Genomic DNA, 17899 nt, shown 5'->3' with positions numbered 1-17899 from the left:
TATGCAGAAGAAAATATACTGGCATTAGTAAAATATGGGAATGGGCAAGTTTTGCAATAATTAGAGAAAGAACAGTTATTTGGTGTATACTTAAATAAAAATCAAGTATGTTTTTATTTTTAAGAATAGACAGCTAGCAGAATCTGCATGTAAAATTAACCGGGAAACTCAATTTGATACTGCTGTTCACATGCTAGTAAGAAAAGAAAAAACCACACACGCTGATAAACGTATCTCAATTTCATTACATGTTTTTGGTAGAAAGTAGAAAGTTGTGGTTAGAATATGAATATTTTCTTAACTCCAAATTTAAGATTAACTTTTTGATACATGATTAATTTGCAGTAATTCCCATTGTTAGGAAAATAAATAAAATTCTGCAGATTTTGATTTTGGTTGGAATCCAAAAAACAAAGAATACCAACAAGGAGGTTAGTCTTCAAATATTAAAAGACGTGCTTCAAAAAAAAGGAAAGTAACAATCCTTTCTCCAGATCCATGACAGGGAAGATGGGAAAAAAAATCAGTTTCAGTTGTGTCAATAATTATTTGGACTAGACATCTGGAAAAATTTCCCAGTGTTCTCCCACTGGGAAAGACATCCTGCTTAAGTTACAAAATATCAATTAGTGAAAGGGTTTGTTGTGGTTTTTGGTTTTGTTTGTTTGTTTTTAAAAAAAACAGGTTAAACAAGTCTGTCAGGAACAACATAAGACTGTTGATTCTGCTTTAGAGCAAGAATATACAATACATGATCTCTCTCCCTGTCCCTGGTAGCACTGCTTTTCTATGACTGAAAAATAACCCCTGTAACCACTTATTTTGAGTGGAACAGATCTGCAAAGCCTACACCAACCTGTAGCCCTGTCTAACTTAATCTGACAGCATAAAAGTATTGCACTTCAGACAGGTTCATTTTGTTTCCAAAATGAAATTAAGTCAAAGATGATGACATTTTCCTCCTCTGGAACACAAACTTCAGAATATGGTATGCCAAATGTAGGTATGGTTATCTGCAAACACTGCACTTTTGTTCCAGAGCCAAAAAAAGTCTCAAATGCACTGCAGAAAACCGAACGTTCAAAAAAATGCAGAAGTTATCACCAATTCCACCGCATAACCAGCATCTGTTTTCATATAAAAAATAAAGAGTTTGCATTAAACTTTATTGCACCAACAACTTTGTTTAAAATATCCCCCAGTCAAGTCAAATACTAAATTATTTTTATCAAACAAAATATAAGGTCTTCTTTAAAATATCAAGTACAGTATATGCACTATAAAGAAAAAGAACAGTCTAAAGGAATGGCATATATCAAATCAGAGATGACAAAACAAGCATTAGTTTTTTTCTTTTCCATGATTAAAAAAAATTGCAAAAAGATTGTGCAGGCTATTGTATGCATTGTATGCATGAAAAGGATCCCTCTTCACTCAAGGTGTTGACGCCGGTGACACCTTCAAGCTGTCAAGCGCTGCATGAATTCTGAAGTGCAACCTGGACTCCATTGAGTATTCTTTGTAGTTGTTTCTGCAAACAATAAAGTTATTTTAAGAAATCCATTTTTCACTTGGATTGTTTCTACTTCATACCTGCACTGAAGTACCAAAGTTAACAGCCTTCATTCCTTCAACAAGAAAGAGATGGATACACAGATGAGTTATGAGACATTTAAAGCTACATCCACAAACTGAGCAGACATATACCAGTACTAACAATTAAATGGCCTAATAAACTGAATTCATGTCTTAGCATCTCTTCCACTTATTTTGATCATTTCAACAGCCCTCACAACTACTGGTTTGCTGTGAAAAGACAAGCTAGAAGACTACAGAAAAGAAAGACTATTAACTGTAAGTGTATGTTCAGATTCAAAATGCAACTCAGCCAGAGTAACGACACAGGGAAATCACATTATGTAATCCAAACAAACAAAAGTCAAAAAACTACTATGTTTCTAAAAAATTTTTAGGAGATTCTTTCTAGCTCACATTTACAACACTACTGCATAATTGGTGTACTTCTCTGGACACACAAGAGGCAAACTCTGCCCCATACTACAATCCACAGATAAAGGGAACATGCTGCTCCACAGTAAATTTAGCTCTCCTCTGCTCTTCTGTGACAGGATGTGAAAGGAAAAAGGGAGGTGGTCAGAAGTGTACTGGCTTTTAACCTATTCCCACTAACACCTTTAGTGCAGCAGAAGTAAGCCCCACAGCTGCTCTCTGGAACAGAGGTGGTACAGATCCTTTCTCCGCACTCTCCAGCTTGATCCCATGCATGCAGTGGAGCCTCAGCAACTCTAAAGCCTAAATGAAAAGGAGGTATTTTCCCTTCACACTGAGTCTTGTTTGATATTGTCTACTCCAGTGTGTCTGAAGGACAGAGTTTCTTGAAACCGTAGAATTCAACTACATTGCACAACTTTTCAGAGTTAATAACACAGATTTATAATTACTTGTATTTTGCAAAGAGGCTGGTAGGAAGAAAACACACACGCCATCTTTGTTAAAGTTACTCAAAAAAAAATCCACTTACTTTGCAGCTTCTATGTATCTTATTGCTTTTTCTCTCTCATCCTGTTGTTTGTACAGAAGACCCAACTCATACAGGGTGAATGGCACCAAATAACTATCATATTTTATTTGCTTCTCACTAGAAACCCAGAAAAACACAGCAGTGGTTAATTACAACCTTCCCTCAAGTGACCAGTTAACTTTTAAATGCAATCACTGCTTGTAAAAGGACATGGTGAGAGAAAACACTCTGGAACATTTTTTACTGGTTAACTCTGTGAACACTAATCATATCTGTAAAGAGTGGATGTAAAATACTGTAACATGACCTTCTAGGAGCAAGAATTTATTCTTTCTTACTTCCTATTTGTACTGTGGTATGTTACCCAAGCTACCATGAACACAATTCCAAGACTGGGACCCTGTTGTGTGACTTACAGTTCAAAAAAACCCCAACCATCCAAAAAGATAACTTGAGATAAAAACAATGTTCATTAGGTTAGGCAGTGTAATACTACTTTCCCACATACAGAACTGAGATTCCCCTTACCATAGCTTGCCTGAACAAATCAGCAGAGAAGTAAGAAAATTCAACTTTTCCTCAATACAAGAAATTCTCAGAATCATTGTGGCTGGAAAGCATCTCTGAAGATCATCTAGTCCAATCCCCTGATCAAAGCAAGGTCAACAACCACAACCTGTCTAGGACTGCGTCCACCTAGGATTCAAGTATCTCCAAGGATGGAAACTCCACAGTCTCTCTGGGAAACCTGTGCCAGTGTTTGACTCAATTGGTAATAAAAGAAAAAAAACTCCTTACGTTTAAACAGTATTTCCTGTTTTTCAGCTTGTGTCCACTGCCTCTTATTCTGACACTGGGCCCCATTGACTCTCTCTCTCTCCCCCCCCCCTTTTTTGTAAAAAAAACAACACACTCTCTTCAGGTAACTCCTTCAGGTCTTCTCTTCTCCAGGCTGAACACTCCCCACTCTCTCTGCTTCCTTCTTATACAACAGATGTTTCAATCCTTTGTGGCCCTTTGTTAGACTTGGTCCAGTACGTCCATGTCTCTCTTACACCAATGAGTCCAAAGACTAGACACAGTACTCCGGATGTGGCCTCACTAGTGCTGAGAGGGCAGGAAGGATTACCACGCTTGACTTGCTGATGATACTCTTCCTAACGCAACTCAGGACACTGCTGGCCACCTTTGTTGCAAAGGTGCATTGCTGGCTCATGGTCAACATGGGGTTGACTGTGATGCCTAGGATCCCCAGGGCCCTTTATGAGAAGCTGACCTTCAGCCAGTCAGCCCCCAGCCTGTGCTGATCACAGAATCACAGAATGTTAGGGGTTGGAAGGGATCTCAAAAGATCATCTAGTCCAGCCCCGCCACCAGAGCAGAACCACTTAGAGTAGGTCACACAAGAACACATCCAGGTGGGTTTTGAATGTCTCCTGAGAAGGAGACTCCACAGGGAGTTATTCCTCCCCAGATGTAGGGATTGGCACTTATCTTCATTGAACTTCACGAAATTCTGTCAGCCCATTTCTCCAGCCTGTCCAGGTTGCTCTGAATTGCAGCACACCCATCTGGCTTATCAACCACTCCTCCCACTCTGTATCATCTGCACATTTGCTAAGGTTGCATCCTATCCCATCATCCAGGTCCTTAATGAAGATGTTAAAATCTCATGGACTCAGCATCAAACTCTCCATTATTCTACTGGTGACTGGCCTCCAGCTGACTTCATGCTGCAGATCACAGCCTTCTGAACCTAGCAGTTCAGCCAGTTTTCAATCCACCTCACAAACAACTTATCTAGTTGAGACCTGATAAACACCAGTTTGTCCGTAATGATATTGTGGTAGACAGTGTCGAAAACCTTTCTAAACTCAAGAACATCCACTGCTGTCCCCTCATCTACCAAGCCAGTCATCTTATTGTAGAAGACTACAAGGATCGTTAAACACTGTTTCCTCTTCATAAATCCATGCTGACTATTCCTGATCACCTTCATGCTTTTGGAAATGGTTTTCAGAATTATTTACTCCACGTTCCCAGGGACTGGTAAGAAGCTGACTGGCCTGCAGTCTCCCAGATGCTCCTCTTGCCCTTCTTGAAGATAGGGGTGACATTTGCTTTCTCCTGGTCCTCAGGAACTTCCCCTAATTGCCATGACCTTTCAAACATAACGGAGCGCCACAATGACATAGGCCAGCTCCCTCAGCACTTGTGTTATATGCGAATGTGCTATGGACATAGGTATGTCCAATTGCCATGGACATATATATATGTCTAGTCTGTTCACACTTCTCCTAATCTGACCCTCCTCCATCAAGGGTAATTCTTGCTTCTTCCAGACTCCCCCACAGGTTTCACGAATCTGGAACTCCTGAAAGCTGATCTTGCCACTACAGAACGAGGTAAAGAAGGCACTGCATATCTTGGCCTTTCCTCTGTCTTTTTCAATCAGCTCTTTGATTCATATCTGGATAAAATAACATCAACCAATACTGCAGAAGGAAAAAGTTTGCAACAAGCACTGGAAAAGGTCTCAACATTTTGAGAGCAACACTTCTAAAGAGGCACCTCATCCACCAAGACAAGCCTTGATGCACATGAAGTGTGTCTTAAAGCAGGGAGACTGCTTGCATGATAAATAGTCTTAATGTACTGTAGCAGCCCAAGAAATGTAGAGAGTAAAGCTGACCAGAATGTAGATATTTAATTTCCAAAAAAATTCTCCTACCCATGCACAACATCTGCTTTATGAAGAAGTGTTGTCTGAAGAATTTTGAGTTGTCTCAGCTCTAAAAGCCTCCACTGTGTCAACCACTTTTGGAGCAAGATTTTCAGAAACGTCCTTCCTTTAATGTCTAACCAGTCAAAACCCACTGCCCTGCAACTTGCATCGTGCTTGACTAAAGTCACTTGGGACCTTAGAAAGACCAAGAGAAGGCAAGGTGGCAAGAAGATGATAAAACAAGCAATAGAAATATATGTAATAAATTCTCCTTAAACATTCATTTTTCTGAATTATTTATTGCAAAAATCACTTGTGTAAAAACTGCTTTTTCAGACTAATTAAGAATTCTAAAAAGTTTACAACTACAATCAGTAAATGACTCAACGTGATATAAAGAAAAGTTATTACAATAGATATGGATCTGAAACAAAGTATTTGACAAATCCATAACTCAACTCCATAATCGAGGAAACTCAAGTTTTCAACTGAAACAAGTAGCAACAACAATTCCTCATCTACATAGAGAAGCATTAGCTACTGAAGTACTAACTCCTGAAAAAAACCCCAGGAAATCCATGTGAATCATCTTTACTTATATTAATAGTTCTGCAAATACAAAAATACTAATGCCAAATGTATTCAGATAAATGCATTACTCAGTATGATTTATTTGGTCTAATACATCACATTATATAGAGCTATATAATGTTAAATTGCAATAGAAAAATACTAGCAAAGTTTTGTTGTTACCCAACTACTTTCAGAGGTATTTTAATTCCAGCTCCTTAACATGATGTCCAAGTTTAATTATTAAAAATTCTAACACGACTGCTCCTACAGGAGTACCAGAAATTTCACCCAAAGCTACAAAATATAAAAGTTAAAAGTCTGTTTATGTTATTTTTACCTTTGAACTACTTTACTGAAACACAGTTCAGCCTGCATGAGTCTTCCCAAGTGTTTCAGGCAGAGGCCCTTCAGTAACTGCAGCATGCACACATCATCCATATAGTATTCACTATGATCTAAAAGCAAAACCAGGATACATCAACCAAGTTGAAGACACCATGAAAAGGAAAATTCAATTTTTCAGTAGGGAATATGTATTTAGACTCAGGACCTTGCTTCTCAGATTTTACACCTCAAAACGTACATAACTTTCAGGTACAATTTTAAATACTGTCTGCTAAAGAACATGTGTGCATAACACCAGTATCTTTCTCTTTAAAGATAAAGGCTAAGAGAAATATGAAGAAATTGAAACATCCAGATATTCCCTCGTCTTCTGTATCTGGAAGTCAGTAGAAAGCAGGTACACACTGGCATCAGTTAAAGATTTCTGTACTTGTAACATCCAAAACAGGAAGCAAACCCCACAGCGTAGAGACTGGAAGCTCCATCGCACTACATTATCTTAATAGCTTTCCCCATTGCAGGGCACTGGCAGACCTCCAGTAGCACCAGTAACATGAAAAGCACAAGAACACACTAGGACTCTGTCCTGAAAAACTTTTCAGGAGCATTATTTGGAAGTACAAATTCAAGAAACCATGTTTATTAGTATTCCCACCATCTCTAACAACTAAGAAGCTTCACTAGTAGTGTATGACATTTAGAAAATTCAAGCAAGTTTTATGTTCAATAGGACTAAAAACATCAGGTGAAAGTGCTTTTGTGAAGGGATTCAGAAATATAAACTTAACAATTGTGGTCCTTTTTTGTTGCCTTGGTTTATAGCATTTTCTGGGTGCAAGAAAGGAAAGAAAACACATATGGATAGACAGATGGCAGCACATACATTAACAACTCAGGAAGCAAAACACTCTCCCTTCAGATCATGTTGTTTACAAGTAATTACCAGCTCTCTAAGGTCACATTACCTTTTTTCTTAATAGTCTGCCAAAAAAATCCTACGTAAACAGTTCTGAAACATGCAAGACCAAAGCATCTTCGGATTCAGCAAAGTGATTTGCCCCTACATTCAGGCTTATTTCTGTCTGCTTATTTATACCCAGAAAGTCTCGACAGATAATAATTGACAGACTGTGCTTTTAGTGACAGGTAGTGGGTGAGTTTTTTGCATTCCCCCTAGCCTGTTTTGCTAGGCCAAGTTATTGGATTCATATGACTGTCTCCTAAAGGACTCATTCACTGAAATTACTGGGGGAAAGCACCCATGTCAGTAAAATCTTGCCAGTCTTTAACAACTTCAGCTGGTATCTCCCTGGTAATTCCCACAGATAGAAGAGCTATTACACTGAAACACTGATAGTAAATGATGGTAAACGCACAGGCCAATTTAATAGACACAACCTTGCAAAAAAATGTGGGAGAATCAGCTGCCTCCAGTCCTCTATACCAGAGGAAATATCATTATCAGGATTATAAAACACACAAGAAATTAATTTTTCTCGAAGTTACAAATTATTTGTTTATATCTTGGAGATGAAACAACTGTGGAAAACTAAGATTTCCAGAAATCCTGAGAAAAAAAAAATACAATTTTTTATGTCTTTCGTCTGTTCCTTTTACCATCTCTACTTGCAGCTCTATACAACATAAAACCACTTTCAGTCCTTGACAGATTCCTTGCTGCGCCTCTTCACTTGAAGTGAAGGAAGTATCAACAGCTCTAAGAAGTCTCAATCCCTAAGTGACCTTTACGTATAATTAATACTTTTTAACAGCACCTTAGCAGTCTTTTAAAGCTCTCTCTTACTGACAGCTGTTTCTTAAAATAATATTGTATCTTTGCCACACTCTGCTAATAGCCTTAATCACTTTCTTCGGGTCTCAATTCAGCAGCAATTCTGGTAATCAGTCTTTATCTTGTCTGAGTCCCTATCTTTAAAAGCCAATTAGGCTCACAGATGTGAAAGTCCAGAACAAAACTACATTTGCCTGTAGTTGTTACTAAAAAAGGTACAGAAAGTATAAAAACCAAATATGCTTCTGGATTACATCCTATTTGTAAACCACATATTTTCATAAGAAAAACATAATGGTTTTATTTCTGTTCCTTTTATTTTGATACCTTCTGCATCTCCGCTTAGGAATTTGACAGGAAATTTACATCAGTGTCACAACTAATTAGCACTGATAGTACAAGCCTCTGCATGATACAGCATCAGATTCCCAACAGCTTCTGCCAGAACCCTCCAAGCAGAACTCATGGGAACATTGCTTTATTTGCAGATGTCTTGCATATTGTTACATTCTGGTTTTAATACAATAAAAAAAGCAAAAACATTTAGAATTTAAAAGGCACACTACAGATTCTGCAGAAATGTGAAGAATAGCATAAAAACATATTAAGGGACCCAATTCAGTTTTGCCCTTGCAATTTATTCTCATTTAGTTTATTATACCAGATTTTACCACTATGTGTTTCTTGTACGTCCTTGTAAAATTTCTGATGCATCACCTCAGTGTATATGTAAGTCATAATCAGATGTGCTTTTACATTTCATGATCAATGTTTTAATTGTGTGGCAATGTTAATGTTCGTTAAATTGTTGACAAGTGTGATTAAAATGTGGGTTCAATAGAAATTATAGAATTAAAAAAATATATTTATTCATTCTAGAAGAACTCAGAAGTCTATTGATAAGTTCACACGACAGATGACAGCACCCACCTGATAAAACCTGATAAAGCCAGGCACTTCTGCAGTAAACCTGTTGTAATAATGGAACTTCAGTTCCTTTAGGAGTAAATTATGACCTGATTCTGTAAACTTTACCCTGAACATCTATCCTTCAAATACATCAAGATCTAAAACCATAGTAAAAGTTTTTTTTGTTAAAAGTGTTTTATTTTACAACTAGCAAACGTTTTATTTTGCCTGAACGTAAAAAACCAGACTCATGCATAGTACTTCATTATTTCCTTTATATTTAACCATATTCTGCTCAGTATGTGCCCTTTGTAATACAGTTAAAGTGTGGTGTAAATTGGTTTAGAAAAAGTATTTTTCAGACATTTAAGAGAATAGCAGGTTATGCTCCAAGAATGCTCTCAGAGACTGGAATGTCTTAGTAAGAATCAGTTAAGTTATGTAACTAATAACCTCACATCCTCAAGTTTTTTCTATTCTTCTGCAGCATCAACGAAGCTGAATAAAGAACATATTGAAGAACCACTGCTAACTTTCATGTGCCTCCAAAATTTCCTTACTCAGATTTAATATCATATTGTCTGAGTTGACACTTACCTCACAGAACATTAGTAGACAGAAGCAAAGAAAAACATGAGCATTTCTTAAAACCAGTTTATTAACTCCACCTTAACAGATCACTTACTAGTTTCATTTTGCAGAGCAGTTTCTTCTTTTTCAATTGTTACCAGTAAGTTTTCAGTGAGGTCTGCTCTTTTGCCCACAATTGAAAAGCCATTCCAGACATACATCATTTCCTGACAAAAAAAAAAAAGCATGACAAACTCATGGAATTGCATAAATATTTAAGCAAAGAGTATCCCTTGGAAGGCTGTTATGGAACATTTTGACTACATAAAAATACTGCCTATAAAAACTTGGTTTAAACAAAATGAAAGGTTTCAAAGCCAAAACACTCACTGTTGAGAAGCCCATGAATAGAAGCATCTGTATGACTTCAAATAACCACCCACAGCAAGTATGGACATTGTGTCAGTTACATGCAAGTTCACAAAGACAACTGCATTTGCCTTACAATCATTTAAAATTGCATAAGAGTACCTATGCACAGGGGAGGCAAAATGACATTGAATGCGTGAGGGCAAAGCTAACCTCAGTTTCTAAGTTTTTAATGTTTTTACACCTTTTTAAGGGATTTTATTATGTATTTTCATAGATCTTTAAAACAAAACTCAACAGGTTTTATCACATGATAATTTACCATTGACCACGTAACACATCAGCAAAACTGGCTATTTTAGGCTCAACTTGTGGCCTCTGCCATATGAACTAAAGCAGCAGCTGAAAGTAGTTAATTTCTACAGGACCACAGAAAAATTTGTGCATGTATGTGTGGCTGTATGCATGTATATACAGTATACATATATACACACATACCCAAACACACATTCATATGTGTGTTTATATGTAGATGCCATAATTTATGGGCTGTTCCTTTCCATATGGAAAGCAACACTGGAAGCAGCTAAACTTTCTGGATAAAAATGTGGTTCCAGTATACACATCCAACACATGCTTGCAATATAATTCCTACAAAATCTTATTTTCTTAAAAAAATCCAGGCAAATCCTAGCACAAAACTTCCCAGATGCTTCAGTACAGGACTAAGAAATACGCTTGTTTCGATGCATTAAATAGTATCACAGTGTAACACAAAGAGAATGAGAGAATACACATACAGATGTAATGCTAACCAACAAAAAACTTCACCCAGATCTTTACTCAATTATCACAAACATAGGAGTATCATTTGTTCTATTGTATTTGTATTGCAATTACACCTCTGAAATATGAAGCCTGATGTCATTCTGCAGCTGATAACAATAAATAGTTTAAATACTTCCACTTGTTTTTGTACTCCTAACTATGTGGGTTTTCAAAGGGACAAAAAAAATGGTTCTATCACAGTCTGAAATGTTGTTATTGACACTATCAACTACACTATGTTAGATCCGTTTCAATTCTGTAGTCCTGTCTAATTTACACTTACTGCAGTAACACCATACAGTATGGTTATTTTTCCTTAACTGATGATGGAAAAATTCTTAAAAGATACTGGATTTGACAGCAATATCAAAGATATATACTCAAAACTGAACAGCACTAAGGTGTACAAGCCCAAGACAACTTTATTACTTGGGTCTTTATACATAATTGAGTATACAACAAATTTTAAACCTGACAAATTAATTTTCTTTGGACTTCTCTTTCTATATCAATAAAAGTTAACAAAAGAAATTCCTTGTCAAATTCTGGTTTTCATCTTCAGTTGTTGCTAAATTATCCATGTACAAAAATTTCAGCATACACACATGCAAAAGTATCACTGCTATGCACACATGAACAGACTGTGTACTACTAATGCCTCTGACGTTAAAAGCATGGGAAATTAGAATAGCATTAGTAAAGTATCGTTAACTTCTGCACATTTTACTTAGACTCAATATAAGAAAAAAAAAAAAACCACAACCAAACCCACAACCAAACCCCACCACTCTTCATTTTCATCAGAAGAATAGAAAGTGATGAAGTACTCCTTAACTTCCTCATGAGTCTGGAGGACAAGGACTGAAATCCTGTCAAACTAAAGAACCTAAACACATATACTAGAAACCCATGCAGGTTTCCAGCTGAAAGGTGACTTTCAGCCTCATATGGCAACAGCAATCATTCTCTGTATGTCTTAATTTTCATACGAAAAACCTGGTTCTATTTTTCGGCTGCTAGTCATTGGTAGCATGATCAAGCCACTACTACATTTCACAAAAATCCCATTACATGAATACAGTAATTCTTCAAAAAATGCAGATGCATACTACCTGATAACATTATTCTTCCCCTGTATAATGAATTATTTATTTTCCATTTGAAAAACAAAAAAAGAAAGCAAGCATAAATACCAAGGCGGGTAGTATCAGCTTCACTGGTTGAGAACTTGCATAGCGTCGAGCTTTCCTTACTGCAAACTTCTCGGTTGGGATAGATTTTCCTGCAATTCTCTGTTTTAGACCATCCACTTGTCTACAAGGAGGGAAAATGGAAAACAGAAGTTGCTTTATATAATTTTTATTTAATCTTATTTCATTTAGTAAGATTTGCTGTTCACCTCTGAAGTACAAACATCTTAAAATTGTTTCACACCACTTAGACCGCAATTGTAGGATGCATGTTTGCTGATAAAAGCAACATTTTAAGTATTCTGATGTTAACAAGAAAAACTGAAAAGTTGATGCTTGTAAGCGGGAAGTAAGTCACACAAGAAAAAAATACTTAAGCTGAAAACTTCTATGTGAGGGCAAAAGACTGCATATCTATTTGCTTTATAACTGTTTACCTGAATAAAGACACAACATCCTCACCAGTCCTTTTCAAATCATCCTCTGAAAGCATACATAGAATTGCTGCCTTCTGGAATACATATATTGCCTATTTAAAAAAAGAAATAGCAACATATTACCACATCTAATTTGCTGTCTTCAGTCAATACACTAAGGACTCAAACCTCTCAACCCACTTGCTACAGTGAACTGTTTCCAGTAATTCTCAGGCAGGTGGAACTAAACAAGTTTATCATTTCCTCTGTCACATAATTAATGCTATAATTCTACTTTCAACATATTTATTAATATTCTGAATAAGTTGGTCAGAATGCTAAAGGTGCCCCCTGCAAAGAACAGGAAAATTTATTATGCGAATCACTGAAAGGGATGAGGTTAAATGACATAACTATTCTAATGTCCATTACTGTTATTATATGATCTGTTACGTGTAGAGACATGCCTGAGTAAGGAGAAGAAAACATCTGAGTGCTGATTCAAGGAAAGTTCAATGACTGGACTTTGCAGATTAAAAATAAACATCTGTAATTCTATTTAAGACGTTTGCACTTCACTTTGAATATACTATTCTCTTCCTCTTTTGTCAAGAATTGGATGTATCCCCTTTTCCATTATGCATTATAAAACAGTGATCTAGAAAGGAACTGACAAAAATTATATATCAGAAATTATTTGCACATTGTGTCTGGTTCATTCTTTGATAAACATTTTTACAAGGAAAAGGTAGATACCCCAACTTTGTGAGATCCTGTCTCTAGCAGCTTTCTCATTTCATGTTGCAAAGCATCTGCTGAGCAGGTGTGCTCTCATCTGTTTATAACTAACTAACACACACAATTTCCTCAGCCAAGTTTTATGAGTGAGTGTTAGAACTCGACTTGAGATGCAAGTTAACAGCTTTCTTCTCCCTCTTCCTTCTCACAACTCTGGTACACACCTCTGTTTTCAGAGGGGCTGAAGCGTTGTTATGGCTCTGATGCTTCAGAATGTGAAATAAAAATTCCTCCTTAACCACGCAATTAAACCTACCATTTTGGTGCCACTGTGCCTTTGCTTATGGGTTTCAGATGAAAGCAAACATTACGCTTATTATGTGAATGGAAATGCAAATTTAGCTGTGGAAAGGCTACTGGTATATCATAACAACGTCCACCTGCCCATTTACCTTAGACCACCTGCTCTCTTTGCTGAGCAGGTCTGCATACCGATATGCTTGAAGCCAGTTCTGCTGGAAGGTGTAGCACCACATCAGTTCCCAGTAACAGAGATGATGAATCTGTTTCCACTCTTGCTGGGCTGCTATGCATTCTTGGAACCTCAACTGCGCCTACGATGTAGTTAAGTAAGAATGATGAAAATTGGCTTAATTACAGCTCCACATGAGAGCCACGGCTAATTACAGAGCAACTTCTTTCCTAGTACCCAGATGGAGAACACCTGACTAGTAAAATGAAATAAACTTTCCTTTCAGTCTCACTTACAGAGAGGGAGCTGGCATCAATATTAAGACTGAGCATGAACAGCATAATTCTCAGTCCAACTAAGTAAGTTACTGAGATGAATTGGATATTTTTCTCCAAGTTGAACACTGAACAAACAAAAATCTTACAAAAAAAAATTATTTACCTTTTCAAAATTTCCTTTCAGTATATCTATTCTGGCAGCATAAAATAGAATAATGGAACCCTTGAAAGGAGATGAGAAAAATGCTCAGTTACTATTTTAAGCTTAGGGTAGTACATTGCTATTAGAAAATTTATTGAGAATACACACATTTGGAAATTTCTGGAGGTAGGGTTCAAGGAGACTATCTGCTTCCTGAAGGTTGGCTTCCCCTGTACCTAGAAAACATAACAAATTAACCTCAATGTACTTAAAAAAAAAAGTTTCATAGATTAAGACTTTGGTTTCCAAATCATATTATGGCTTGAATAAATTAATGATTGCTTTTATGCAAAAGCAGAATTATTTCATCATATTGTATTTCCACAAAAATGAATTCTCGTCCTGAATGTACGAAGTGCTTTTAAGACAGTAAATGTCTAAGTAGAAACAGAACAGAATACATTAATATTCTGTAAACTGTTCCATTACAAATCCTAGGTATATTTTTAAATCCCTTTAATTGCTTTAGCAACTAGGAAAACATCCCTCAGCTGCCTCCTTTCCTAATTTTGAGCTCAGTAATACAAGTGATACTGAAAGAAATTAAGTTCTCCTTAACTTGCTGATGAGCCTGAGGGACAAGGACTAAAATACTTCCACAGTAAAGAATGTGAAACTATATGTCAAAGATGGATACATAATAAATCATGACTTCTAGCCCCACGGGACAAAAGCAATTACTTCTCTACATGTTCAAACTTTCAAGTTGTTTGCGAGTACAGACTTCTTTCTGGAGGTAGTTTTCACAATGTGTGATGTTAATTTAGGGATAAGGACTTGTCTGCAATGAAGTGTTCTGTGATATTTTGCTGTTGCATGTTGAGACAGCCCTGCAAATGAAGTAAGATGTTGGTATAATGGTATCTATCCTCACTGTTTCTGCAGACACAGCTTTTTCAGTCAGAGATAATTCATTTCAGATCATAATGAAGTATCTAGCAATCTCATCGTATAAAGCTAACTGGCCAGTCTCAAAATTCAGTTCAAAAAAAAAATCACAGTATCTATCATAATGTGTATCATGACTGAACAGCTACACAGTGAGTCTCACCAAGGATTAAGGAGACGTAAGTATGATAAACCAACAGGGTGAAAGTACACAGAATGGCCCTCAAACTGCTGCCAGATGCGCCTTCCCGTAGTTGACAGAGGCCCAAATCCTAAGAAACATCACAAACACATGCAGAATTAACTATCAGCATACTGAGTTACTATTACTAGTTTATGGCTCCCCCAAATCCAGCTTTCCTTTCAAAATTTCACAATTCAGCACTTTGTTATCTCAGATCCACAGTCTTCTACCAAAACAGCTTGGCCACAGCTGATAGCACTCAGCAATGGGAAGATTAAGCTAATGCTCAACAAAACTACCCAGGCATTTCAGTACTTTGGTGAAATGGGAACACTACACAGACCATGAAGACACATAGTTCTGCATCCCTTCCACCTATTTTCTGGCTATAAGCCTTTCAGAATAGTATCTTTAAACATATGTTTGGTGAGAATCTCTCTCAGCTGTTCCACTGCTACCTGTCAGCAAGAATCTTCCTACACAGAAATCCCTGGCTGTCTTGAATTCCCTTCCATCAAGTCAGTCATTATTTTAAGGTTCTGATCAAAATACTAGCTGTGCTGACAGACCAACTTCTAGATACCATGTCCAGAAGCTACAACAGAATTTGTGTGCACTAAGGAAAGCAATCCAGATTCATGGAGACTTACTCAGCTCTTAACCCATGAAACTTCTTCCTATCCTTTCCCATTACATGACAGCTTGACTGCTTGGGAGATTGCTGACATGAGCTTAGAGCTTCCCTGCTCAAGAGCAGTAGCTCTTCAGAAACATATCATACAACCACAGAATGGGTTGGGTTGGAAGGGACCTTAAACATCATCTAGTTCCAACCCCCCCTGCCATGGGCAGGGACACCTTCCACCAGACCAAGTTGCTCAAAGCCCCATCCAACCTGGCCTTGGACACTGCCAGGGAGGCAGCAGCCACAGCTTCTCTGGGAAACCTCTTCCAGTGTCTCACCACTCTTGCAGGAAAGAATTTCTTCCTAATATCTAACCTACATCTACCCTCGTTCACTTTGAAACCATTACCCTTTGTCCTATCACTACACTCCCTGATCAAGAGTCCCTCCTCACTTTCTTGTAGGCTCCCTTTAAGTACTGGAAGGCTGCTGGAAGGTCTCCCCAGAGTCTTCTCTTTTGCAGGCTGAACATGACCAACTCTCCCAGCCTGTCCTCATAGGGGAGGTGCTCCAGACCTGTGATCATCTTTGTGGCCCTCCTCTGGACCCACTTGAGCAGGTCCGTGTCTGCCTTGTGCTGGAGGCCCCAGAGCTGGATGCAGTACTGCAGGTGGGGTCTTACCAGAGCAGAGGGACAGAATCACCTCCCTCAACCTGCTAGGAGGTGGATATCGCATTTTAGAAGTTTCGCCTTGAAACAAATACTAACTTAACAGGAATTTTATTGCACAGCAACTTGTTGAGTTATAGAAGAATTCAAGCACCATACAAAAATATGTGGTGATATTTCAAAATTTTTCTTTTCTTTTCTGCTTGTATTGCCTTTTCAGTCAGGGCAAAAATGCGTACTTTGGAAGAGATTCAGCATGAACCAGGTCACTCACAGGAAGAAACAGAATGAACAGGTCTCTACTGAAGTCTAATTTTACATAAGCAGAACCATATTTGTGGACAACTAACAGCGACAAGACCATATGGTGACTCTGTCTCATTAATCTATTGAAATTAGTTTAGTTAGGTATAGTTCTGTGGGTTGCTTTGTTTGTCGTCTGTTTTGTTCGTTTTATTTCTTATGGGTGCCAAAAAGAGTTTTAAAGGGCTGCAAGATACTTACAAAACAAGGCTAGTTTTACAAATCAAGGCTATGATTGCAAATACTTTCCTCATCTATGAGAAAAAGATATCTGAGATTCCACAGTGACACGTGATATTCAGAAATTCCTTCTCCCAAAGAAACAAGTTGGGATTGTGGGTGGAAAAATGTAGAACTGTGACTCTCCTCTTAGTTACTGGTATGAGGAACATTAATTTTTGACTATATATGCTAGAAAAGAAAGCTGATATCCTGTCCTTGAGGATCAGCAAAAGGAAAGGAAATTGCAATTTGAAAACCCCCTCTGAAGCAGACTGGTCATTTCCCATGGTTGCTCAAGATCAGAATATCACCATATGTGCTTTTATGCCTGCATTAACTAGCCCACTTCTCATCTTTTTAACAACACTAAAATACTGATAAACAATATAGATCATTACACTTCTACTGAGAAACAAACACTGGATGGATTTAACATCACGAATCTGAGAAAAGACTAATTTGAAGAAACAAGTATCAGACCCAATACCCTATTGCCAGAAAATCCAATAAATTCTAAAAGTCGGAGGATCCTTCCTGGTAAAAGTGACAGCATCTGAAATACATTTAAAACAAAAGTAAGATAAATAAAAACCTTTAAAAAAAATTTGTACAAGTAAAGCCACTATAAACTTGAGCAAAACAATGCCAGCTACTATATTAAATGCCATTACACATTAATTAAAAAGTAAAACACAAAAGAACTCAAAAATAGGCGTGCATGATCAACAATATACAATCAGTCTGCAGCCTCAGAGAAACGCATGACTTTTGACAATCATCCAGCATAGAAACAGCAAGACAGAGTCCAGCTGTGCTTCTTCAGATAATGACAGATTTTTCTGTCTTCAGCTGATTAGAATTGTTTGAAAATTGTGTGCCATTTGGAACAACAGTATTAGAATCTACCGTTGTCATCTTCCTTTACTCCCAATCAAATGACACAATAGTATCAGTTCTACTTGTTCCTACTGTGGGAGCACTGAATTAGCAGACCAGTAAGCATATTTGTTTTAGAAATACTAGCCATTGTAATCACCCTTTAGCCCTCTATTTCCATG

The 17899-nt window shown here is 37.4% G+C and overlaps 1 protein-coding gene across 1 annotated transcript in view; it reads right to left on the bottom strand.

The window, feature by feature from the left end:
- Positions 1-1434: 1434 nt before the first annotated feature.
- TTC39B (tetratricopeptide repeat domain 39B) overlaps positions 1435-17899 on the bottom strand; it is a 28828-nt gene continuing 12363 nt past the window's right edge. The window contains exons 7-17 of the mRNA XM_086479311.1: positions 17329-17394; positions 15001-15109; positions 14058-14125; positions 13911-13970; positions 13450-13611; positions 12281-12372; positions 11847-11967; positions 9572-9683; positions 6178-6295; positions 2543-2659; positions 1435-1531 (exon numbers count right to left, since the gene is read on the bottom strand). Of these exons, the coding sequence (XP_086335437.1) occupies positions 1435-1531; positions 2543-2659; positions 6178-6295; positions 9572-9683; positions 11847-11967; positions 12281-12372; positions 13450-13611; positions 13911-13970; positions 14058-14125; positions 15001-15109; positions 17329-17394 (1122 nt within the window). The remainder of the gene's footprint in view (positions 1532-2542; positions 2660-6177; positions 6296-9571; positions 9684-11846; positions 11968-12280; positions 12373-13449; positions 13612-13910; positions 13971-14057; positions 14126-15000; positions 15110-17328; positions 17395-17899) is intronic.

The sequence above is a fragment of the Leptosomus discolor genome, chromosome Z (assembly GCF_034619465.1).
Source record: "Leptosomus discolor isolate bLepDis1 chromosome Z, bLepDis1.hap2, whole genome shotgun sequence".
NCBI classification, from domain to species: Eukaryota; Metazoa; Chordata; class Aves; order Leptosomiformes; family Leptosomidae; genus Leptosomus; species Leptosomus discolor.
Note: the sequence above shows the minus strand (reverse complement) of the source record. Positions and strands in the feature narration are given on the sequence as shown.